Source organism: Nicotiana tabacum, chromosome 7 (assembly GCF_000715075.1).
Source record: "Nicotiana tabacum cultivar K326 chromosome 7, ASM71507v2, whole genome shotgun sequence".
Classification (NCBI taxonomy): Eukaryota; Viridiplantae; Streptophyta; class Magnoliopsida; order Solanales; family Solanaceae; genus Nicotiana; species Nicotiana tabacum.
The window spans coordinates 166,492,883-166,518,411 of record NC_134086.1 but is presented as its reverse complement, the minus strand read 5'-3'; the positions used below and the strand labels follow the sequence as shown (position 1 = coordinate 166,518,411).

General features: G+C 38.8%; 3 protein-coding genes and 1 pseudogene across 3 annotated transcripts; 2 read left to right on the top strand and 2 right to left on the bottom strand.

Moving 5' to 3' along the window:
* Positions 1 to 433: 433 nt before the first annotated feature.
* On the top strand, positions 434 to 4,546 carry LOC107792554 (uncharacterized). Its single transcript, XM_016614777.2, is given in 5 exon segments — positions 434 to 947; positions 949 to 1,023; positions 2,817 to 3,045; positions 3,717 to 3,841; positions 4,092 to 4,546. Coding segments are annotated over 5 exon segments (774 nt in total). The 5' UTR covers positions 434 to 686; the 3' UTR covers positions 4,176 to 4,546.
* Positions 4,547 to 5,104: 558 nt separating this feature from the next.
* Positions 5,105 to 6,422, top strand: LOC107792551 (uncharacterized). The gene has a single exon (XM_016614774.2). The coding sequence runs from the start codon at positions 5,148 to 5,150 to the stop codon at positions 6,168 to 6,170; it is 1,023 nt and encodes a 340-aa protein (XP_016470260.2). The 5' UTR covers positions 5,105 to 5,147; the 3' UTR covers positions 6,171 to 6,422.
* Positions 6,423 to 9,012: 2,590 nt separating this feature from the next.
* Positions 9,013 to 11,164, bottom strand: LOC107792555 (uncharacterized). The gene is made up of 2 exons (XM_016614778.2): positions 11,027 to 11,164; positions 9,013 to 10,426 (listed from the first exon to the last, which is right to left on the bottom strand). The coding sequence occupies exon 2, from the start codon at positions 10,409 to 10,411 to the stop codon at positions 9,347 to 9,349; it is 1,065 nt and encodes a 354-aa protein (XP_016470264.2). The 5' UTR covers positions 10,412 to 10,426; positions 11,027 to 11,164; the 3' UTR covers positions 9,013 to 9,346.
* Positions 11,165 to 12,311: 1,147 nt separating this feature from the next.
* On the bottom strand, positions 12,312 to 15,067 carry LOC142162414 (putative polyamine transporter At3g19553; annotated as a pseudogene).
* Between the last annotated feature and the right edge of the window lie 10,462 nt (positions 15,068 to 25,529).

Here is a 25,529-nt window from a genome sequence, read left to right as displayed (position 1 = left end):
GAGAGATAGAGAGACGTAGAGAGAATTCCCAATTCTTTGCAACAACATCCAATTCAAACAAATAATGTTTTTTGAAAATTCAAATTCGAATTCAAAGCTTCAAAGCTTCAAAGCTTTTTAATGGTTGTCAATGGTGTAATCGTGAGTGGGTGCAAGATACGTGGGGAGGGGAGGGGATGTGAAGAGAGGAACGTGGGGGAGTGAAATATATGTTAGAGTAATTTTAGGACACTAATTATTATCATTAATTCCCTTAAAATATACATAAATAGTAGTTGGGAATATAAAATATAATTATAGTAAAATTTGAATAGAGAAAGTAATATAGTTTCATATAGTGTATAAGAATGTAAAAATTACTAAATTAAAATGTCATTTGAGCACTAATGGTAAGAGCGAGTGGGGATGTATATGTGAATGTGAATGTAAATAAGGGAAGTGCTAGGTAAACGACGATGACCTTACCTTATTTTGTCTTCTACACTTTGCTCCTATTTGTTGGCGGCCATCTTTGTAGCAAAATTGCTAACTAGTTCCTTCCTCTGCTACACATCTGACCACTGACCGCTCCCCTTCTCTTTCCTACTACGAAAAATAGACCCTTTTTCAATTACTCAGCTTTTTCTCTTAAATATAAACCACAAAATACACCTGGGGTTTCTCCATTCTTCTACACAAGTACAAAGATGTGTGCTTTTTTCCTCAGAAATGGTTCTAAAACCCTCCACCATCTCTGTAAAAACCCTTCCGTTGAACCTTTGAATTTCAAGAATCATATTGTTCATCGCCAACTTCAACATTCTAAAGTCTATTCAAGATTACCTCAATCTTTTTACAGGAAAAATAAGGAACTTGTTGATTTGTCAAATCCTAGTTTTCTGGCTTTCTTTTCAGGGATTTCAGCCTCTGCTTCAAAAGTTGGGTTCGTGGGTTGGTACTTAGAAAAGCATAAACTCTCGACCCATTCTCACCAAGAGTATTACTTGTGGCCTTATTCTCACTGCCGCTGATTTCTCCTCACAGGTACTTTATTCTCAGCAAAGCATAAAGAAATTAAACAAAAAAAAAGATTCTTTATTTCAATGGATGTTTCTTGTTCTGGTTTGGCATAATGCTTCTGTTCTTGTTTACTTTATATATAGGTTTTAAGATTCTTTGGAAGTTACTTTGTTGAAAAAAGCATTATTAGGATTAAGAATCATGTATGCTGTATGAAAATAATTTTTGTCATGCCAAAAGCACCAAAATCGTCCAATTGTTGTGGTTTAGTGACAAAGGGTTTACAATTGCAGAGGGTTATGAAATAGTTGTTGCACATAATTTGTGTGTTCTTTCTTTTTAACTTCTTAATCAAACGAGAAAAATGATCTTCCTCCTCCGGGTACTTTTTTCACCTTAGTTAAGCATAGAGCTGAGATAGGGCAAACCGTCGTTCAACCAGAAAAAATAGCTAGGTTATGCTAAGTTCCCGATAGAGTTACTCTTAGTATTAGGTGTAGGATAAGTGATCTTAAACCTATGAGTAAGGACTTATCCCAGCAGCTCTTAGATGTCTCTTCTGCTTCTCAAATTTAATTCATTTCTTTCATTTAGAGAATAGTGCGCTGTAGCAGCTACGGTCTATGTCTATCCATACTGAGCATACCTTTATTGAATCTTTCACCTATAAAGTTCAGAACTAACTTGCAATTGCTTCCTAGTATTTTTCGGTTTCTTTACATTCCGAACTGTTATAGTCTCACGCAAATCCACTCTACCTAACATATGCACTATTCAAAGTCAGTTGTGGCTTCTGATTCATCTTCATCTAGAAGTTCGAACTATAGGACATACACTATTCTTCCTGTTTGTGACCCGTCTCCACTGTGGATCCAAGTGATAAACGCATCTATAAGAATAGGACTTCTTGAATAAATTCATGAGGTCCAACTGCAGCATGGGCTATCATAGAGGAGTCGACTTAGGAAATGACTTAACTTAAATGTCAGATGTCACACTGCGAGATGAGGATGTGACTTGTCTGGTCTTGGAGTGTGCTCATCTTGTTACTAGAATGAAACCCCAACTTGACTCGTGATGAAGACTCCTTCGACTCGCTCGGCCAATGTGAACGTTAATATTAGAAAAAGATGCCTTAAAACATGTTATTGAATTGAGTTAGAGGTCCCTTTCTTTCCTACTACTTGACCTAGAAGTTTATAGATTCTTTCGCCTGGGATTCCCCAAGTAACCAAACCAAAACCTTGTCATTTCACACAGAAAACGGTTTGTGTAGTGTTTGACACAGACGAACAATCAGAGTACATAATTGAGCTTTTTGCCATTATGTCTTTCTGTCCAGCATCACTGGAAACCGCTCTTATGCATCTTGGTCGGTGGTGGACAAGAAAACCCGCCTAAAATTGGAGATTCTATTTTCCTTAGTGTTGAAGGAGCATGGGCTTCTAATCTGCTTCATCTCCTTGCTGATTAGCTATCTTCTAGGAGTAGCTGGAATAAGTACATTAAGCACAAAACCAGCTAGTTTCCCTTATAGGCGTAGTTGTTGTATCATGTATGGTGTAGTACTAGTACCTATAAATCTCACTTGTCAAAAAAGAACCGGTAAATCTTGTTTAACAACACGGCAAAATATCAAAATCTGTTAGTTCTCTGTCATTTTGCTCAACATATAAATATTTAATTTGCATCTCACCTGTCTTGTGCATCATCTGCTCCCCTTTTAGTTTCTCTCTCTATTCTGGTTCACCCGTGGAATAAATCCTTACACGTTCCTAATCGTTTTCCCCGTGTTCTTTGCACTCTCTATTCTGCAGACAATTGCTGGGTCATTGATGACGCAGTATGATCTCGCGCGAACATTGAGGATGGCTGGTTATGGAGCACTAATTGTTGGACCTTCACTTCATTTCTGGTTCAATTTTCTGTCAAGGTGCTTTCCGAAGCGTGACGTCATCACAACATTTAAGAAAATAGCTTTGGGACAGACAGTCTATGGCCCTGCAATTAACTCTATTTTCTTCTCCATGAATGCTGCAGCACAAGGTACAAATGAGTCCTGCTTTTAGATGTTCTGCGTTGCTTTAGTTAAAATATTTAATCAAAGGGTGTACCTTACTGTCATCAACTAAATAAAGTATCAATGGAGTGCTCTAGACATTTGGCAATTTATCACACTCTTGAACCCTCAAAATGAAAGATAAAACTTGTACCAAACTTGTGTGAGAGTGTCGGAGAGGAGGGCGTAGGTTTAGTGACATGAGAGAAACCAACTGCTAACATCTGGGTTTGAGAGATAGTGTACCAAACTCTGTATCACAATTATCTCAGAGGTCATGGACCAAAAGAAGCTACTACGAAAACCAGAAAAAGAAATTTAAAATTAACTAGGAAGAACTGTTTGTTAAAATTGATACAGCATAAGATCTCAGACAGTTCATTGGCAAGCCTTCTTATGCTTCTTTCCCTATTTCCCTTTTTTATTCTTATTTGTCCCTGTCAATTTTTATAGGCAAATGGCGATCCATCATTCATGGTGATTTGGAATTTGAATGTGTTGTCAGTTTTCTTTATTTGCTGAATGGATATGAACGAACTAGCAATAATTGTCAACATCTATTTGAACTCTTTGACTTTTCCTTTTTTTTTTTCCTGATTGGGCATAGACTTCAAATGTTTTTGTCACTAATTCTAATTATTATTGGATGCTACACCAGGTGAAAGTAGTTCAGAGATTGTTGCCAGACTCAAGCGCGACTTGGTTCCCACTGTTGTCAATGGTCTTATGTACTGGCCAATATGTGATTTCATTACATTCAAATTTGTCCCCGTTCATTTACAGGTATGCCCAAGGTCTCATCATGTCTTTTTTCTGTCATTAGGTTCAAATCCCTCAACTCCCAATTTGTAGAAAATGTTCTTTTTTTACCTTCATTTTCAGCAAAGGGCAGAACTCTATCCTCTCTATAAATAATATATATATATATATATATATATGTGTGTGTGTGTGTGTGTGTGTGTGTGTGTGTGTGTGTGTGTGTGTGTGTATGTCTTTGAATGCATGTAACGAGATGTTATTACTACATTGACAGCCGCTTGTAAGCAACACATTTTCGTACGTATGGAATGTGTACCTAACGTACATGGCAAGCCAAGAGAAAGTCTCTACGACGTGATCCTGTATAAGCAGCTGTATCATCTCTTCTCTGCTAACAATTCAGATATTCTTCTTGCTAACAAACTGGCTGGAGGCATACCGTTGGAGTGATTTTCATTCCGTTGACACGTTAGTGTGGTGGAGAAAAACTTCAGCAGAGGCTGTAGAATGTGTTATTTAATAGTTACTTCGTCCATCATGATTCTTTGTGTAAAATTCAAGTTCTAGTTAGAAATCACATATTCTATATTAGCTATCAGAAAGAGCAATATCTACTGCAACTGGCAGGCATAGTTTTAGAAGATCTAATGAAGATTTTGCGATTGTAGTATCATTCTCTACTGGATTGTAGTAACAATTTTCGATTAAAAGTTCCTCGATTACAATTTACTATTGTACCAAATTGTTCTGAATATCAATGATGCATCTATATATATATATTTTTAAAATCCTTTTTTATTCCCTTTCCCTTTGATTCCCCTTTGTTGGAGTTATTGCTCCTTTGGTGACTCGAACCCACAACTCTGGAGTTATAAGTGGGGACGCTGGCCATTTGAGCAACCCCTCTTATCACGATGCATCTATATCATGCACATGATTCTCTAGTCTTGCTAACTATCCAACTGGAGTAATCAAGATTGTCACCAAGCATTCAAAGCCCCCCCCCCCCCCCCCTGGCTTTCTATTACTATGAGTTATGTCAATGTTAACTACTTTTTGGTATGCTTCTTTGTTTTTTCAGATATATAATTTTGTTTTCTGTTTTATTTGAATTAATTTGTCATCAGAAAATGCCTCCCACTTAGTACTGACCAAGTCTTTATTTGGACTTTGCTCTCCTCTTAGTGGGTTACCATGAGGCCATTTTATCAATGTCAAGAAAGATGTCACATTTCTGTATAAAAACCAGAGCTCCCTTCTCAACTCTGCAATACAAGTTTTCTAAGTTATCTCCTTCTCTTCTCCAATTACAGTTGGTTTGCAGATCAAAATGAGAAGCTTAATGAATCTGCGGCAATGGCCTCTTCTTGCTGTTGCTTTGGTAATTTGCTTAGCAGCCAGCACTGTTTTTGCTGATTACTCTTATGGGTATGCTTCTCCCTCACCTTCTAAGAAGTACTACAAATCACCATCTCCATCTAAGTATGTTGTACCCACCATTCCTTACTACAAGAAACCAGAAAAATCTGCTGAAAGCTACAAATTGCCTGTACCTTCAAAGCACAAATATTACAAGTCGTCATCACCAGTAAAATATTACAAATCTCCTTTACCGGCAAAATATTACAAGTCGCCTGCTCCATCGAAGCAATACTACAAGTCACCATCGCCGGTAAAATACTACAAATCACCATTGCCAGTTAAGTACTACAAGTCACCTGCTCCTTCAAAGTACTACTACAAGTCACCATCACCAGTAAAGTACTACAAGTCGCCTGCTCCTTCAAAGCAATACTATAAGTCACCATCACCGGTAAAGTACTACAAATCACCATCGCCAGTAAAGTACTACAAATCACCATCCCAAACAAAATATTATAAATCACATGCTCCTTCTAAATACTACAACTCACCGCCACCAACAAAATATTACAAGTCACCAGTTTATTACAAGCCTCCACCACCACCAGCGTATTACGTAAAGTTACCTTCATACGACAAATCACCTCCACCTCCTCCTAAATACTACGAGCAATCACCATCTTCTTACAAATCTCCACCACCTCCACCAAAATACAATGAGCAACCATCTTCATACTACTCTCCGCCGCCACCAGCACCATCAAAATACTACGAGCAACCACCAATTAATTATAAGTCCCCACCTCTACCTTATTATGAATCACCACCACCTCCACCAAAGACCTATGAACAATCGCCATCATACTACTCACCTCCACTTCCAACAAACTACGTTAAACAAATTCCCAACTTTGTCTCACCTCCAACACCTAAAAAGTACGAGCAATCTGCCACCTATGTTTCACCTCCACCCCCACCAACCTACTACTAATATTCAAATTGTTCACTTCCATAATTTTCCACAACTTCCTTGACGATTAACTCATTTTCATCCTCCTATTTGGAGCAATTCCATTGCCTCTGCCAATTGTTTTTTGTATGCTTCCGAAGTGATCGGCTTTGCTTGCTTTCTGTTCTTTTCTTGTAATAATTTGTATCTGTATTATTTGAGATTTAAGTAAGATCCTCGAGATCTCCATCTGTTTGGCTCGTTTAGTCAAAAGATTCTTTTGGTGTATTTCTTGAGAATTATATTAATGATTACTACTATCTTCTCCTTTGTCTAATGTTATTTGTGCTAATCGACTGAATTCTTTCCTTTGTCTATAAATATACCTCCTACACATTTATTCCCAACTCTTCGGAAGTATTAATGAACCTTTTATATTAAACCTTGTTAGTCCCGAAAGGTTCATTCACTTAATTGATTTGGTTTTCACTAAACAGATTTTGGTAAATTAATAAACCAAGTTATTAAGTATCAGCTGGTCTAAGTTAAAATTCAATCAAAGAAAACTTATTTGTGGTGACTTTAATTCAAGGAAAGATTCTTGTTATTAAAGAAATCAAAGTCTTTGATGGCAATTAGAAGAAGAGATGCTGCAATATTTCAAGAAAGAATGTGCTGAAAAATCAGTTAAAAGCTGCAGGATGTGAGAAAGAATTCCAATGAAAATTTTCCACGATCGTGACAACACAAAATTCACAAGAATTCCAATATGTCTTTGAAGTTTCTTTATCAGATCTCTGAGGTTGAGAGACATCATCCCTCGTTGACCAGAACAGAGATTTACACATCAAGTAGTTAGGACGAATGGTTCTACATTATATTTAGGAGTCTTAAGATCTATGCACTGACTGTAAAAAGAGTTACGCTATCAATCACTTATAAGGAAATTACAAGTAAATCTCTGATAAACATCAATTTGTAACATGATAAAATAAGTAACATGCCATCACACGTTAAACTACACGCATATGCAAATAATCGTTATACTGTCCGTCTATAGTAACTTTTTTTTATGTATCAAGATGGAGGTGTTGGTCAATGTACTAAAGGAGTACAATTGCACCAATATGTACAATGTTTAAGTTTATCAAAAAATGAGAGAGAAATCCCAATAGTCCCATAGAGTGTGAAGGAACTCAAAAATGCAATTGAAGTACAAGCATTTATATACAGGTGTGTGTATAACTGTTACTGTGTTCTCAAAACAACGAGTGTTTCTTTCCTTCCACATTACCCATAGGATGCGAGCAGGCATGGTGCATCAGAATATCTTGAGCTTTTATCCGTTTTTTCCTCCCCAACCAGCTAATGAGAGCTTGCCTTAGTTCTCCTGGTATAGTTGATTTAACCTCAAAGAGACAGGATCCGTAGCAATACCTGAGTATTTATTGAGCAGTGCAAAAAGTGATCATTGATATCCCCCACGAGTTACAGGAGCAAAAGTTAACATCTGCTGCACAATGTAAAACCTCTTCTGTGCAGATCAACTAAGCCAGGCAACTGACGATGAACGGACAACCTTGAGGGGAGCTATACAACAATAACAACAACTTCGTGTTAGTCCCAAGCAAGTTGTGGTTGGCAATATGAATCCTTGTTGACCATGTCACTACATTTACAGCTGAGCCTCCACTCTCACTGCTCCTCGTATAGCTATCCTCCTATGCGGTTTTTACATCTACAATATTAAACACGCAACAATAATCAGCTATTAGATGGATGCATAAACATAGATAGAAGAAAGCTCATCTTCATGTTGTGGAGGAATTATGAAGACGGAAGAGATGAGTCTGATATTTAATGTGCTTACCTTATGGAGCGTGTTTCTATTACTTTTGAGTTCAAATTTATTCGTGTACACAGAGAATTTCTTAGATTGCCTTTGTTGCAAGGCAACACAGAGTTTCACTTGTGCGTGGGTGTGCAGAATTCTGAAGCTGCAACAAGGCTGTCAGAATATGTGCATACATACCGCAATAAATGTTTAGAGCAAGTTGATGTAGAGAAGTGTTAACAGTAAACGTTTAAAGCCACTTCTTCTACAATCCGACGGTAGCCAACAGGAAACTTTCAAAGTGCTGACAACAAGGTGAGATTGAAAATAAATAAATAAGAAACTATACCATAGCTTGAAGAATGAATATAGACTTACAGAAGACTGCCAGAAGCAGCCAATCATTGAACTGCGATGTTACCTTTTGAAGCCAATACTGGAATCATATCACGTGAAGGCTTGAAGCCATCAATCAGGCATCGCATTGGCCAAACTCAGTTCAAACTCAAGAATTTAAGGGCAAGAAGTGCATACCTTGACCTCAAACATTTAAACGGCTTTGTCATTTAGATGGACTAGAATGAAGGATGAAAAAGAAAAAAAGCCCCACCAACATACAGAAATGCACTAACAAGCAAACAACCAAGAAAGAGTAACAATTTGATATGCTAGCGACAGAAGACTGCCAAAAGAAAATCATTCTTTGAAACATGATGCTAGAAAGCAGCCAATAATGGAAGTGTCACTTGAAGCCACTGATCAGGCATCACATTGGACAAACGTCAGATCAACCTCAAGAACTTTAAGGGCAAGAGTGCATGTCTCTCATATTTTTTCGTCTGTACAGGAGGAATGCACTTAACACTTCAACCCAGGAACAAGAAATACAATGTCCTCTTGACTTGACATAGGAAAAACAATCGTTGCCTTTATGTCGCAAAAGTTGATTCACGAAGAGACAGAAAACAGGAAAAAGCTTTGGGAAAGCACTCATTAATGGTTAGAATTTGGGTCACTAGCTAACTTCTCAGTCTTACAATAGCACAAAGCTGTTGGAACTATATGCTTTATTTCATGAAAAAGTTTCATAGAAAACCCGATCTGTAAAATGAAAAATAACTTAAGACCAAAAGCTCATTAAACAATATCTATGAGTAATTTATGTAAACATGTCCCTCAAAGGACAAATCCTCCTAGAATACAAATCTCACCCCACGCATATCCGACAACTTCCTACAATATTCACATGCTTATTCCTTTGACAATTCTAACGGATTCTTAATTTCATGAGAAATCATGACAAGGACCTCATCATCAAATTAGACGCAAAAAGCCTGAAATCTCCACTTATCCATCAGGTAACAAGTTGATAGCGATGAGCTGTTTATTCAGAAGCGCAAGCACAGACCTTCTCAAGTAGTGTGGACCAATCTCCCCCAAGTATACGAGGATTTCTCTCCATTGCCACTCGAAAATCCAACATCCTTGCACATGAGGATTTTATTTGTCTTTCTGTATGATTCCCAGGATATTGACCATACCATCCAGGCAGTATTTGGGCATTACTACGATGTCTGAGTTCATTTCTATGTTGTGAGCCAGCCAGTCCTATGCAAGGTTCAATCAGTCTTTTCAAGAATGCATCTAAACTATTATTTAGCAGGTTAGCACAGTCCAATGATATGCCAAGCCCCTCCGCCTCTAACTTCCGCTCCAAACGGCTTCTTAGTGATCTACTACCAGGCAATTCTCCACGGTATTGACAAGTCTCCAAACTAAAGTTATATATAGATCCACTATGGAGAGCTTTTCGAGCACCACCTGCATTCACAGAAATTCCAAAAGGGGCAGTGACAGGGCTTCTGCTTTGTATGCTTGGACTTCCAGCATATTGTTCAACTTCTTCCCCATCTTCTACAGACGCAACTTCAACTGGAGGTCTGCTACCAAGAGAATGCAATTCTGTGGCACTTTCCTGTTCTTGTATCCGAGGCGTTGCTTCTTCACAAGTAATAGTAGAACTCTTCCCAAGTGGTCCAAGAGGACTAGGACGGTCCCGGAACCTTTTGTCTCTACTAACCGGAGACCTGGTTTTGCGAGGTGATGAGGGAAATGCATCACCATAGAGAGACTGCAGACAACTCCTCTGATAACCATTCCCGACTTTGATGCTGAGAGATTCTTCAACCTTTTTAGGTTTCGGTGGAGGAACCTTAGCCAAAGAGGCATTCTTCAATATGGATAGAAGAAGACGATTATGTAGGTGGATATTCTCTCTTCCAATAGTTCGAATGCAAGACTTGTCGAAGTCAACCTTGCTCAGTTTTGAACTAAAAAATCTTCTAAGCTCACTGAAGTACTTTTCAGCTCTCTGCTGTCCAATCTTCCTACATATTAGATTTCTGAGCTCTAAGGTATCAACTCGAGTATAATGGTGGTTGGTCACCATTTTCACTTGAAACTCCTAACACACAAAATGCCAAGACCTTGGTGAATTTCAGCAAAGAACAGAAATCATTTACTACCAGATACCCAATAATGCATTTTCCTAGTTTACATTTGTAAAAAATTCAACTTTTCAGGACAGATCAAAGGAAGGTAATTAAGCTTGAAAGTCCATATTTAATTACCAATTAACAGAATCTATGAATTAACTAGACCAAGACAATGTCGGCAATCTTTGCTAGCTCCAAATTAATATATGAAACCAATATGCATTCAAGATGAAGTTTTTACCCAAATTTAGTAATTTCAAAGTACAATTAACCTCTATGAACAAAATTAAGATTAACCATTTGAGATTACTATCAAACGAAGTAAATTTATAAGAGAAAAGGAAGCTGAACCCAAATTCAGATTAAGCGATCGAGGATCATAAAGAGCGAAAGCAGAGAAGGATTAAGCAAAGAATAAAAGAATCTAACTAAAACTAAAGACAATTTTAACATTTAAAAAGAACTAAAAGAAACCCTTTGATGATTAAACGAGAAGATTAAAACTCAATTAACGAAATTGAATTGAATTAATGGCAGGAATGAAACAGAAACAGAGAATAGGAATTGACCTGCGTGGGTCAAAACGACGTTCAAGGTGTTCACTCAAAGCTGTCTTTTATTTTATTTTAATATCTGTTTGAGGTATGCTTTTGCGATCTTGTCTGTCTTTTGTACTACTAATTTTTGGTTTATTTGTTAATGAACATAAGGCAAACACGAACTATTTTCTTATGTATAAGCCTCAATTTCGCACGTGCGGTTTTCTTACGTCATGTCTGTAAAATGAAAGTGAATGATCACGTCTCATTAGGCCGTGTTTGGCTGTTTTGTGTAAAGATCAACACGGTCCCGTTTTCTTCCTCAACTAAATGGCGGCAAGTTTAATGGGGGTTTTATGTATATTTGGAGAAGTTTTTATATTAATACCCCTTAATAACTAATTTTAAATAAACTACTTTGCTTCCATTTGATCCCAAAGTAGTATCTATATGTTGTTTACTTGCTTCAAATATATCTCTAATTCTAGCATTTCTCTACAACTCTAGCCTATCACATGGTAAATGGTTCGCCATTTGTTGACACGTTTCTTTTAAAATATCTGCGTAAATCACATTTCAAAGCCATATCGAAATACGGTTAAAGAAAAGGGAAATAGTCCAAATAATGTGCTTCTTACTTGTGTCAGAGAAAAAACCCTTTATTTTTATATAGTAGTATAATTGATCAATGCTGTTGACCTTCTTCAACATGTATGATTTGCTAAAATTGTTTTCTGTAAGTAGTAATACAAAATAAATTATCTGATGTTAATATTCTTATTCAACAGTTTATACATTTCACAGATACCTAATTAGGTAACGTACTGAGTTAAATAGATACGTCTTCACCATATGCAAATTAATGATGAGTCTTCTTTCTTTTATGGCATATATCTTAGTTAGCTTGAACTTTCTCTGAATCCCTTCTGATCCAATTGTAAAATATATGAATGTCTTCTACACTAGTTCTGAACTTTCTATTGTCGATGTTTCAGAATCTTGAATTTTTTTCGACTCCGCAAGTAGGCTAAGAAATGCTTCATCAGAAACACCTTGCTCATGCGCTTAAGGTCCTCCATATCATTAGGTGACAAGTTTGTTTCTTCTGGTCCAAGTTATTGCTCTTCGCAAACAAGAAAAGATGCCAATAACTATGGTTTAGCATGTGATACTCTACATACTGCATACAACTCGCAAGAGCAAACATCTCTTTGAAATACATTTTGGTCTGTAGCTAAGATGAAGTGGAACTCTACTATTCTTCTAGGTTTAGTGGAAACTTGAAGCTCTAACATCCATGAAAAGGTCTTGTGAACTACAAGTGCTTAAGCATTAAAATTGTCGTACAATATGTGAAGGATCGATCAATGGTAAATCTGTCAAACCTTGAATCAAATATAGAAGGAAGCATTCCCATTTCACTCATTCCAAGAAGCTGGAAGGCATCACTGCTCGTTTCAGCTTTAAATAACTCCATATTAGTCATTGCAGCAGCAGCCTGGATCCACCATTTGGCGAGAAGCCAACAATCAGCATTCAACTTCTGCAAAACCATCAGTCCACTCACTAGGAATTGAATCCAAAGCTCCTGTTGCTGAAACAAGTGAAATAAGATATGAAGAAACCACAAAAACAACTGGCCTAAGCAGTGCCTGTGGAAACATTCCACCAGGGTAGTCTACCTCCCCTGCTACAGCACTGGCCTTCCCAACACATGGTATTGATGTATCCCCTCAATTCCACCTTCTTGAAATCCACAATAGACCACTGACTTAGCTTAATCCCAGGAATTGAGAGAATTGCCATTACAGGAAATCAAAAAAGTGAAAAACTTGCAATAAAATAGCTGAAAACCTAAGAATATGCAGGCCTCTATCATTCAACTATTGCAGAGATTGTAAATCTCAATATGGATGGAATTCTTCCGATGTAAGTGATTAAAGATGGGAATTGAATGTTTCAGGTGATCCAGGAACAATATCGGGTAAATAGCATAATCTGTGACACCATTAAGTCATTTCCAAAAGCCTTCTTAAAACCCCCAGAAAGGGCCCAAGCTGATGAAATCCAAATACATATCCACCGTTTTCAGGAAAGCAGCTGTAACTAGAGCTTCAGATATGCTCAAAAATAAAGGAAGAATCAAGAAGCCAAGCAAAGATAGCACCAAAGGGCCAACAATGATCTCACCGAATCTTCAACACCTGAAACTTCATAGAGAATCAAAGCATAAAAGGCAACAAAGTTAACTTTGGATTTGTCATATTACTTGCATTGTTCTTGGTATCATTCACTGTTCCCTCCTCATCTATCCACTGATAATCTGAAATGGGAAGTTGAAGTCTATGAAGAAGCTCCACTTGCCATGGATGTGGATCTACTTCAGAGGAATTATGAATGGATAAACTGCATGTCTCAAACTAACTAAGGTTTGCAAGCTGCAGCTGTTGAAGTTTGGCAAAATGCCAAAGTCCCACATTGGTTGGGAGTTAAGTTTGGGGGGATTTTTCCCCTATAAAAGAAGGCCTAATGTTTAGGATTGAAACACACCTCTCATTTGCCTTCTCATCTGTTTAAGGCATTTGTATCTTCTCTCTTTAGTATTATTTCACTTGTATTTTTGGAGTGGAATAAAATATTTGGTTGTGTCCGAGGAGTAGGCAAAATTAGCCGAACCTCGTAAATTCTGGTGTTCCCTTTATTATTGCTTTATTGTCTTATTTATTATTTGGTGGTTGTCATAATTTTTGGTATAGTAGTTGTGACTTATTCACACTCTATACATTTGGCTTCCGCAACAGCAGCATCCTTTCAAATGATTCAGAAAACTGTTTTAAGTACTATATATTGGTCCCCCAGGATTCAAATTCAATAATATGAAATGGTTGCTCTGATGATGAAACAATTTGATCATGGAGCATATGAGTTGAAATGAATTAAGTTCTGAGTGCCAACAATATGTATAGAACAATAGAACATCAAGTATTTTTTTTTCTTCTTTTTCTTTCCCATCCGCAGAGAAATCGGACAAAAAATTATTTATTTGGTTAACAACTTGAATATATAACAGATTTTAGAGAGAGAAAAACATCATTGGTGACAGTCACAACAGAATCCGAAACAACATAACAGGAACAGCCGTTCGTTACTTAAAGTTAAAAGTAAGCTCCACATTTCCAGCCCAACTACAAAATCTATTGAGATAACACTGTATTTATTTTCTTTCTTTGTATTCCTCCAGTAGTTTAGGTGTAGCTTAGTTTGTTAATCAGTTAGTTAGTTAGTTAACAGTAGCTTAGCTGTCAAAGTAGTTAAAGTTAGTTAGTGGAGTAGTATCCACGTGTATATATACATCCCTTTGGGATATCAGAAATACACGATTTCATTCTCTCATATCTGAGAATCAAGTCCCCATTCTCTCTTAGCTCATGCGAAGCTTCTGGAGTTCATCAATGGAGTCTCTAGTCGAGAGTGAGATTCGATGTCCAAATCCGCAAATTGACAAAATCAATACCTGCCCACAACTTCAGACTCATATAAATCCCAGTGCAGATTAGGTATATGCCTCATATTGGAAAAATGTGTCCTAGTCGAAAATGCCAAAAAGTATCCTGAGAATATAAAGGATTTTAAGAAGAGACAGTACTCAGAAACAATTTTATTTATGCACAAATCTGATTGTACATTGGTGGAGGTAACGACAAACTTATCTATATACAAATTCTTGGTATACTGGAATGAACAGAAGATGTAAACGCTGAAGTGGAAAGGCAGGCATCATGAGGCAACTGCAACACGTATAGTCCATTTGTAGCTTCACTTTTTCTTATTAAAATGTGCAGGAAATCCATGGATCTTGTAGCATTTATCAATAGTGTGACCTCGTTTCTTACCGTAATTGCACTCAACATTCATTTCTCTAGCACCATTCTTCATTTTCTGCCCAGATTCCACTTCCCTTTGCAAGCTCTCTTCTTGAAGAAGCAGAGAGTACGCTTGATAGAGCGATGGCAAGGGGCTCATCATCAAAATTCTTCCTCTAACCCTATCGTAAAACTGATTTAGCCCCATAATTGATTGAAACAATTTTTTATCTTTTTCGGCCATGTAAAAGTGCAACTTAGCACCACATTTGCACTCACGGATACATTTCATGTGTATATTCAAACTATATAATTCACTCCAGATACTACTCAATTTTGTGAAATATGTAGCTATGCCGCTGCTTCCCTGTTTCAGTCCTACTAACTCCTTATATAATCGGAACATTTTGAGTCCATATGGTTCGTCAAACCTCAATTCCAACTTATGCCACGTATCCTTAGCAGTTTCTGAATATATCACACTAGTTGCTATTTCATTAGATAGAGAATTTGATACGGAGTGAAACAGAGAAGCTTGCGGAAGTTGTACACGGTCATTTAGTTAGGATTTCTGAGTTTTAGAAATGTTTATTTCAGTCCCTTACCTTTTAAATTAGAAGTTTCCTATATTACGCATTGACCCCTTAATTCCCTTTGTCCTATACCAATTAGGTCTTGCCCAAAGCTGTACTGAGATGACAGATTTAGCATATTATCCGGCTGTAATTCTTAGGTCATTCTCATGAGTTTATACTCTATATAGGTTGTAATTATCCTCTTTAAGGTTATGAATGAAAAACCTCTTTACTTTTTGCCCTATTTTATCTTGTATTCTCTTTTCTTTTCTTTTTTTCTTTTCTTTTCCATTTCTGTCACTGTTTCTTTGCCCTGCGTATCAGAGCATTTTCTTGGCTCTGTGAACAACCATGGCTGATAATAATAGTAACGTTATGGAGGTGCTCAAGAAAATTTCACTTGATATGTCAAGCTTCACAGCTAGACAAGATCTGTTGGAAGCAAACCAAGAGCAGAGTAACAGGAATCAGGAGGAAGCTTTGAGTGAGCTTAGAGAAGTGCTCAACGGAGTTATTCATGGAGGTAAGAGGCCAGAATGTGACAAATCTGTAACTCAAAGTGGAGGTGAGATCTACTCTCCGAATGATAACCCTTTGGTTTTGATGATTTGGCTTCCCCTAGTTTCCATGGAGCTAGTACATCTGCAATGGTTGTGAACCTCCTTGCTACTAGCTCAGCCCCTCTTAGCACTCAAGCTCACTCGACCCCCCAACCTAACAACCTCAGCTCCTCCGGTCTCCATAAACCCTAACCCTCCTCTGCACATTTAGCATCCCAGAACCTCTCAGATACAGTTTTCTCTTTCCCCAGCTATGGGGTTACAAACCTTCTAAAACCCCTTCCCTAGAATAATTGTTCCATTAGCACCTCACTTCCCTAATCATCAGGGGAGGTATTATCCAACTCCACAACCTCAAGGCTCACCACTATTACCACCACCTCTATACAACCAGACCTATAATCAACCCAGCCAATTTCCCTCTGCATATTATAATCCAAACATACATATGCCACCACCCTTATATCACTAGTCCCCATATGTATCCACTCCCTACCGTTATCAGACTGTTCCTACCACCAACCAATTCCACAACTCAAACACTCACAATGTGACATTACCCAACATCCCTTTTACCAAGTACCACAAAGTTGAATTTTCCAAGTTCAATGGTGAGGATCTCAGGACATGGCTGTATAAAGTAGAGAAGTTTTTCTCTTATGAAGATCTTACTATACAGCAAAAAATGAAGCTAGTTTCTATGCATTTTGAAGGGGACGCTCTACAATGACACTTAGGTTATATGAGGAGTAGAGGACAAATGCCACTCCCTACTTGGGATGAATATTTGTGGGCTTTGTGTGATAGTTTTGGAGCTGAATACTCTGATCCTATGACTAAGGTTATGAACATCAAGCATACTGGGAGTGTGAAGGATTACCAAATGGCTTTCAACAGTGTCATGACTAGGATGAATATGTTAGTTGAACATGCTGTTAGTATATTCCTGAACAACCTCAAACCTGAAATCAGCAATGCTGTGAGAATTGGGAATCCTACCAGCTTACCGCAAGCTTACTACCATGCAGCCTAGCTTTATTGCACAAAGTAAGGCAATCAAGGCAGCATCTGCAGTGCATCAACACTCTGTTGTAAGGACACCTCAAAGACAAGTCTCCATTGGGTGGACAAAGGCTGCTGCCCTACTTACAGACCACCTGTCACTGCCAACTTAGATGGTTTCAGGAAGAGAAGACTGACTCCAGCTGAGATGGATGAGAAAAGGGCCCAGGGTCTATGCTTTTTCTGTGATGACAAGTTCACACCAGGGCATAAGTGCAAGGCAAAAAGGCATCTATACTACATGGAAATAAGTCCTGAAGAACTGAAAGATAGTGAGGAGACAGAGGTAGAATTGGAGGGTACTGAGGAACCTTAGGAAGTAGTAGACCCTGTTGAGAATTGTGAGATTTCTCTACAAGCCTTGAATGGCACTAAAGGATAAGAACCCTCAGAATACAAGGTTTCTCTGAACAAAATCCTATCAATGTTCTCATTGATTATGGTTCCACCCACAATTTCATCAATGAGAAAGCTGCCAAGGGAATAGGTTGTACAATCAACCAAATACACCCTCAGGATGTATCTGTAGCTGATGGCAGGATCATTCAGTTTGTTAAGGGAAGTAAAGGCTTCAAATGGCTCATGCAATGGGTCCTTTTCCAAGATGGTGCTCCCTATAGGCAGCTGTGATGTTGTGTTGGGAATTCAATGGTTGCGCAAGTTAGGAGACATTAAGGTCAACTTTGAGAAGCTTTTCATGCACTTTCTCTATCATGGGAAGGTTGTCACTTTGCAGGGCATTTATACTTCATTTAAAACTGTTGATACAAAGTCTTTGCATAATATCTCTGTTGATACTGCCCAGATCTTCATGGTCAAGGTCTGTTCTGTTCCCATATCCCTAACCGCAAACTCTCAGCAACAAGAAGAAATTGTTGCCCCCATCCATACCCTACTCACTGAATATAGCCTACTCTTCCAAGAGCCTAAACACTTGCCTCCTTCAAGAGGGGTGTTTGACCATCACATTTCCTTGGTTGAAGGCGGTGCTCCTGTCAATTATAGACCATATAGATACTCCCCAATACAAAATTATGTGATAGAAGACATGGTAAAAGAGATGATGGCCCAAGGGTCATCCAGTATAGCTCTAGCTTTTATGCCTCACCCGTGGTCTTAGTTGGGAAAAATGATGGTTTCATGGAGGTTGTGTGTGGATTATAGGGCTTTAAACAAGGTTACTATAAAGGATAAATTTCTCATACCTATCATTGAGGAGTTATTGGATGAACTTGGAGGGTCAGAAATTTATTCAAAGATAGATCTCAGGGCAGGCTATCACCAAATCAGAATGGCACCTTCTTATGTGCACAAGACAACTTTTAAGACACACTCAGGGCACTATGAATACTTGGTCATGCCCTTTGGATTGACCAATGCTCCCTCTAGTTTTCAAGGGCTCATGAACCATATTTTTTAGGAATATTTAAGAAAGTTTATCTTAGTATCCTTTGATGATATTCTAGTGTTTAGCAAAACATTAGATGAGTATGAACACCACCTTAGACTTACCTTTGAGTTGTTGAACTTTTTGCAAAAGAGAGTAAGTGTGTGTTTGCAGCAACCAGGATTGAGTACTTGGGACATTATATTTTTGTTGAAGGAGTGACAACTGACCCCAAGAAAATTGAGGCAATACAAGGATGGCCTAAACCTACTAACATCAAACAGCTAAGGGTTTTTTTAGGCCTAGCTAGGTACTATAGAAGGTTCATCAAGGGTTATGGAGTTATTAGCAAACCACTCACTGATTTACTCAAGAAGGACAACTTTAAGTGGTCTCCCCAAGCTACTTCAGCCTTTGAAAATCTAAAAGGAGCTCTCACTTATGCACCAATGCTAGTATTACCTGATTTTTCTACACCTTTTGTAGTGGAACCTGATGTTTGCAGCAATGGTATTGGTGCAGTTTTAATGCAAAAGGGTCAACCAATAGCTTACTTGAGTAAGGGTCTCTCACCTCCGCTGTCAGTGTATGACAAAGAGCTCTTGGCATTGGTTATGGCTGTAATCAAATGGGCTCAATACCTGACTGGCAGGCCTTTTACAGTGAAGACTGACCAAAAGGCTTTAAAGTTCCTCCTTGAACAGAAATTGCATACAGGATCACAATTGAAATGGATAGCACAGCTGATGCAATATGATTTCATCATTGAATACAAGAAGGGTAAGGAAAACAAGGTGGCTAATGCCTTGTCTAGATTGCCTGCAGCTGAGCTAGCTGCCCTTACCTTATCTTCTGTTCAAACTAACTTGCTTAGCTTGATCACCCAGAGTTGGAACTTAGACCCAGACTTGTCTACTTTAATTCAGTCCTTGAAGGGATTACAGATGTACAAGGCTACACCTTCATCCATGAGCAACTTAGGAGGCATGGCAAGTTGGTGATTGGTCCAGACCCTACCTTGAAGAAGAACATTTTGCAGCTGTGGCATGACTCTCCCATGGGAGGACACTCTGGGATTGAACAAACTTACAGGAGGGTAGCATCAGTATTCTACTGGAAGGGTTTGAGAGAAGATGTTCATACTTATGTCAATGGTTGTGACATTTGTCAAAGGCATAAGTATGATAGGTCCCCCTACCCAGGACTCCTACAGCCTTTGAAATTGCTAGTCACGGCCTGAAGTAGCATCAGCATGGACTTCATTGAGGGACTACCTATATCAAAAGGCAAAACTGTGATCCTAGTAGTAGTTGATAGACTCACTAAATCTACTCATTTCCTGTTACACCTTGTGTATTCGGCGTTATCATGCTGTAAATGGGATAATTCGATAGGAAGATAATTTCTATGAGATATTTAAATGATGCGATAGTTATACGTTAAGATTGGAAGTCATTTGAGTTGTGATTAAAAATTCGAGAAAGATCGCGCGCAAGTTACGGGTTTAAATTTCACTGGAATTTGGATAAAATGTTGATGACCTTTTCTCTCAATATACTGGGAGTTATGGTGTGTTCTACCTACCGAATCGAAGGTCTATGAGTCTAGTTTTCAACGCAATAAACCGTTTGTTAATACGACTTCGGAGTAGAGAGATATTAACATTTTCGTACAGGGGTGCACACTATTACGGGAACAGTGTGCCTAGTCGGGTTTAGTCAAAATTTCTTTATTTAAGTCAATTTTTAAAACAGAACCCCTGCGTTTTATCCTCTCAAAAACAGAACCAAAAACCTAGGGATTTCCTCTCAAACTTCTCCCATCCATCTAGCCAAGCATAACAATAATTTAGTCATCCTCAAGATGAAGAACACCATGGTAGCTTCGGAATCGTGAATTCTTCGGTGTTTCACTTTTCATAGCAAGACTCCGCCTTGAAGTAATTTCGAATTTTGAGTAATTCTGGTCACATAAGGTATGATTTAACTTCCTCTTTGATATTTGTAAACTTCTACCATAAGAACAAGTTTCTTGCAACATGGGACCTAATCTGCGTCAGATTATCAACTGAATCTATCCGTTTTCTAGTCCCAATAATAGGATTAGTCTTATTACAACTCATCCTTTGAAGACATGAAACATTCATTAACTATATTTGTTTACTTGTGCAGATTAATAAATTAGTAAACCACATGTTTCTTTTTGCTCATAAAATTATAAAATTTTCCCCATCTAAGAACTACTTATTAAAATGTTCATACTTGGAATGTACTACTTACTACTGTTTTGTTGGGGCTGTTCTATATGGATTTATTGTGTTGTTTGGATATGTGAAGACATGCATGGAATCATGTCAATGAGGAGATGTAGTAAAGTAAAATTTGGTGGTGTGTTGGGGGAAATTAATCTACAAAAGAGTCTACAAATTCATGGCCACAAGTTGTTCGCGTAAATGTCTAAATGAAGAATTATTTAAGCTATGAGCTTGAATTTGATTTTGAATGGTTTGTATTATGTAGGAAATCATTCCTAAGGCTTTTGAGGTCTTGGAAACAGTATATAACTCCATCGACAAGGTATGTAGGGCTTTCGCTATACTTTTCGGCATGACTAGAATTCGAATAAACGTTTATCGAATTGTCTCGTCGGATTCGAGTTATTTCACCTTCAACTTATAAAGATGCTTAGACCTGATCTTTTCTCATAGATTTCTTACTCTAGAGGATATCTATGAATTCTCGGATTTCCTTGTTCCTTGCTTAAAAAGAACTAGAGCCTTTTTATTCGTTCTCCTTTCGACGTTCATATAAATCATGAATAAGTAACATTTACTTCAAAGGTGCTCATAATACACAACTCTCATGTTCTTAGTACTTGTTGGCTCGTAGTTGAAAATTAAATATTTTTAGCCACAACCATGATAGTCGGGGAATAATGAGGATATGCCACTTCGACTCTTCTTAGAATACGTCTTTTAAGGTTGGTTTCGCATTGCACCTATATAATTTATGATTTAGTATATGTATGTATTTACTTTCATTACCGAGCCGCATTATAGACGGCCGGGTATGACACATATTGTGTAACCACTGATCAGTTGGGATTACCGAGCTTCACGTGGCCGGGTACGATTCTACCGAGCCTTTATTATGGCCGGGTATGTTATGGATATTATAGCCCCACAGAGGGATTTATTATTATATAATGTGATATATTATAAGTAGCGATAGTGAACGACGGTGTCACGAGCATACATTTATATCCATGTTGAATTTTAGTTTCCTACCGAGGCTAGTTTCAGAATTCAAATTATCTCTATGTCTCTTCTCTTGTTAATTACATTTTTCATGTTACACTTGTCGCCCTACATATTCAGTACATATTTCGTACTGACGCATTTTTATGCGCTGTATTCATGCCCACAGGCTTGAATAGACAGAGTGGTGTGCCTCCCCAGTAGGACCCCCAGGAGTTGCTGGGTTTCGCACTCCACTTCTTTGGAGTTGCTGACTTTGAGTCCATAGGTACTATTACAAATGTATATGTGTGGTTTTGGGCATGTCGAGGGCTTTGTCCCGCCCTGTTGAGATTGTCTTACACTCTTAGAGGCTTGCAGACTAGCGGTCATTGTATATATATATTTTTCGTATCGCCCTATCGGCCTTCTGGATAGCTGTTATACTGTTGTTACAGCCTTGTTGGCCTAGTTTATATATATATATATATATAGATGTCGTGTTGGGCTCTTCTGCCTGCAGGTTATTATATTTCGGATCATATCTCATGGTTGGTTCGCTCGGGCCTTCAGGCATCGGGTGCCAGCCACACCTCCTAAGGTTGGGTGTGACAAACTTGGTATCAGAGCAGGTCAGTCCTAGGGAGTCTACAAGCCGTGTCTAGTAGAGTATTGTTTATGGTGTGTTGTGCACCACACTTATAAACATGAGGCTATTGGGCATTTAGGATTATTACTTTCTTCTTGATCTAGATCGTGCAATAGAGCCTAATCATAAGTGTTCATTCCTAATTCTCTTTTTGTTTACCTTCTCAGTGATGCCTAACACTAGGAGACGACAAGTGGCTATGAAATTTATTCAGAGGTTGGATGAGGAGGCGGGAGAGGGCACAAGTCAGGTGCCACCTGCTAATGTAGATCAACATGAGCCACAGAATGAGGCTGATTCTCAGGCTTCCGGGGCAGTACCCCCACCACCCCCGGAAGGGCGTAGAGGAGCTAACATACCTCCAGTCCCTCTCCCAGTTGTTCCTGATCAGGACCTAGACATGCGGAGTGTTGTACAATTACTGACTCGAATAGTGGCCTCCCAGGCCCAACACCAGACCTTCGGTATTGCTGATAGGTCCGTGAGTGCGAGAGTTCGAGACTTTATCAACTTGGATCCTCCAGTATTTACAGGGGTTGATCCTAATGCTGACCCACAGGATTTTCTGGATCTTATGCAACGGACCTTACAAATTATACATGCCACGGATGTTGAGTCAGTGGAGTTTACTTCTTATAGACTACGTGATGTTGCTGTGACATGGTATGAGACTTGGAAGCAAACTCGGGGGCCTAATGTGCCACCAGTGACATGGAAGGAGTTCTCTGAGGCATTTTTACAGCAATATTTGCCAATCGAGCTTCGAAGAGCCCGACGAGATAGGTTCTTACACTTAGAACAGGGTAATATGAGCGTTCGGGAATATAGCATGCAGTTCAACTCTTTGGCTAGGTATGCTCCTACGATTGTTGCTGATATGAGTGATCGGGTACACCAGTTTGTTAGTGGTTTGGGGGCACACTTGATAAATGAGTGCACTACAGCTTCTCTAAACCAAGGAATGGATATTGCCCGTATTCAAGCATATGCACAGGGTCTAGAGGATCGCAAGAGGCAACAACGAGCCAATCGAGAGCATGATAGAGGGCAGTAGAAGAGGGTGCGGTTCGCAGGTAACATAGGAGAGTTTCAAGGTGGATTTAGGCCACAGTTTCCCCGGCGACAGTCTTATTCGGCAGCCGGTGCACCGTCACAGTTTCAGGGACAGCGCCAGGATCGGACCACTTATTCTGGTCCAGGTCAGAGTTCACGGACCCCAGGTCCACAGTTTAGAGGCGAGTTCAGTCAGATGAGGCCTCAGTTTCCTAGATATGATCGATGTGGCTGAAATCATTTTGGACCATGTTGCCAGGGTTCTGATGCATGTTATACATATGGACAGCCAGGTCATATTATGAGACATTGTCCGATACAGGTGGAGGGGGTATGGCTCAGCCGACGGCATCTGCAGGGGCTTCTTCTTCCTCGGTACGTCCTCCTAGACAGAGTATGCAGACATCAGCTGGTAGGGGTAGGGGAAGATTTGGAGCTTCTAGTTCAGGAGGTCAGCAGAATCACATATATGCTTTATCGAATCGTCAGGATTTAGAGTCATCTCCGAACGTGGTTACAGGTATACTATCTGTCTTTTCTATCGATATGTATGCCTTGATAGATCCTGGTTCTACATTGTCGTATATTTCCCCCTTCGTTGCTAGTAAATGGGATAGAGAGCCTGAATTGTTGCAAAAGTCCTTTGAGGTATCTACGCCAATGGGTGAGTCTGTTGTAGTTAGACGGGTATATCGAAGTTATGATGTGAAGATTCATGACCGCCATACGTTAGATGATTTGCATGAGCTAGAAATGGTTGATTTTGATATCATTATGGGTATGGATTGGTTGGCTTCTTGTTATGCCAATGTAGATTGCTGGACAAAGATTGTTCGTTTTAATTTTCCAAGTGAGCCTATTATTGAATGGAAAGGTGATGCTGCAGCGCCTAAGGGAAAGTTTATTTCTTACCTTAAAGCTCGAAGGATGATTTTGAAAGGGTACATCTATCATTTGGTACGAGTGCATGATATGGAGGTGAAATCTCCAACCCTTCAATCGGTTCCCGTCGTGAATGAATTTCCTGATGTATTTCCTGATGAACTTCCTGGTCTTCCTCCAGAAAGAGAAATCGACTTTGCTATTGATATGCTTCCAGATACTCAACCAATATCTATTCCTCCATACAGAATGGCTCCTGCTGAGTTAAAAGAATTGAAAGACCAGTTGAAGGATCTTTTGAATAAGGGCTTTATCAGGCCCAGCACATCTCCCTGGGGTGCACCAGTGTTGTTTGTTCATAAAAAGGATGGTTCGTTAAGAATGTGTATTGACTATCGCCAGCTCAACAAAGTGACTATCAAGAACAAGTACCCTTTACCCAGAATTGATGATTTGTTTGAGCAGTTGCAAGGTGCCAAATATTTCTCAAAGATTGACCTTCGATCCGGCTATCACCAATTGCGAGTTAAGGAGAGAGATATTCCGAAAACGGCTTTCCGGACTAGATATGGCCATTATGAATTTCTTGTGATGTCTTTCGGTCTTACTAATGCACCAGCAGCTTTTATGGATTTAATGAATCGGGTTTTCAAGCCATTTCTAGATATATTTGTAATTGTTTTCTTTGATGATATTCTGGTATATTCTCAATCAGAAGCAGAACATGAGGATCATTTGCGTGTGGTGTTGCAGACTTTGAAAAATCAGAAATTATATGCCAAATTCTCCAAATGTGAATTTTGGTTGAATTCAGTGGCTTTCCTTGGGCATATCGTTTCCGATAAAGGTATTAAGGTAAATGGTCAGAAAATTGAAGCAGTACAAAACTGGCCTAGACCTACAACTCCTACGGAAGTTCGTAGTTTCTTGGGCTTAGCTGGTTATTATCGGAGATTTGTTGAGAACTTCTCTTCTATTGCTGCTCCCATGACAAAATTGACATACAAAGCCGTTAAGTTCCAATGGTTTGATGCATGTGAATGGAGCTTTCATGAGTTGAAGAAACGCTTAACATCAGCACCTGTTCTAGCACTTCCGGAAGGATCTGAAGGTTATGTGGTATATTGTGATGCATCCAGGGTTGGATTGGGATGTGTTCTAATGCAGCATGGAAAAGTTATTGCATATGCTTCGAGGCAGTTGCGGAAGCACGAATACAATTATCCGACTCACGATATTGAGTTAGCAGCCGTTATATTTGCCTTGA

What these genes read in the sequence shown, in the direction of transcription:
- LOC107792551 (XM_016614774.2), top strand. Translation starts at nt 5,148, where the DNA reads ATGAGAAGCTTAATGAATCTGCGGCAATGGCCTCTTCTTGCTGTTGCT.
- LOC107792555 (XM_016614778.2), bottom strand. Translation starts at nt 10,411, where the DNA reads ATGGTGACCAACCACCATTATACTCGAGTTGATACCTTAGAGCTCAGA.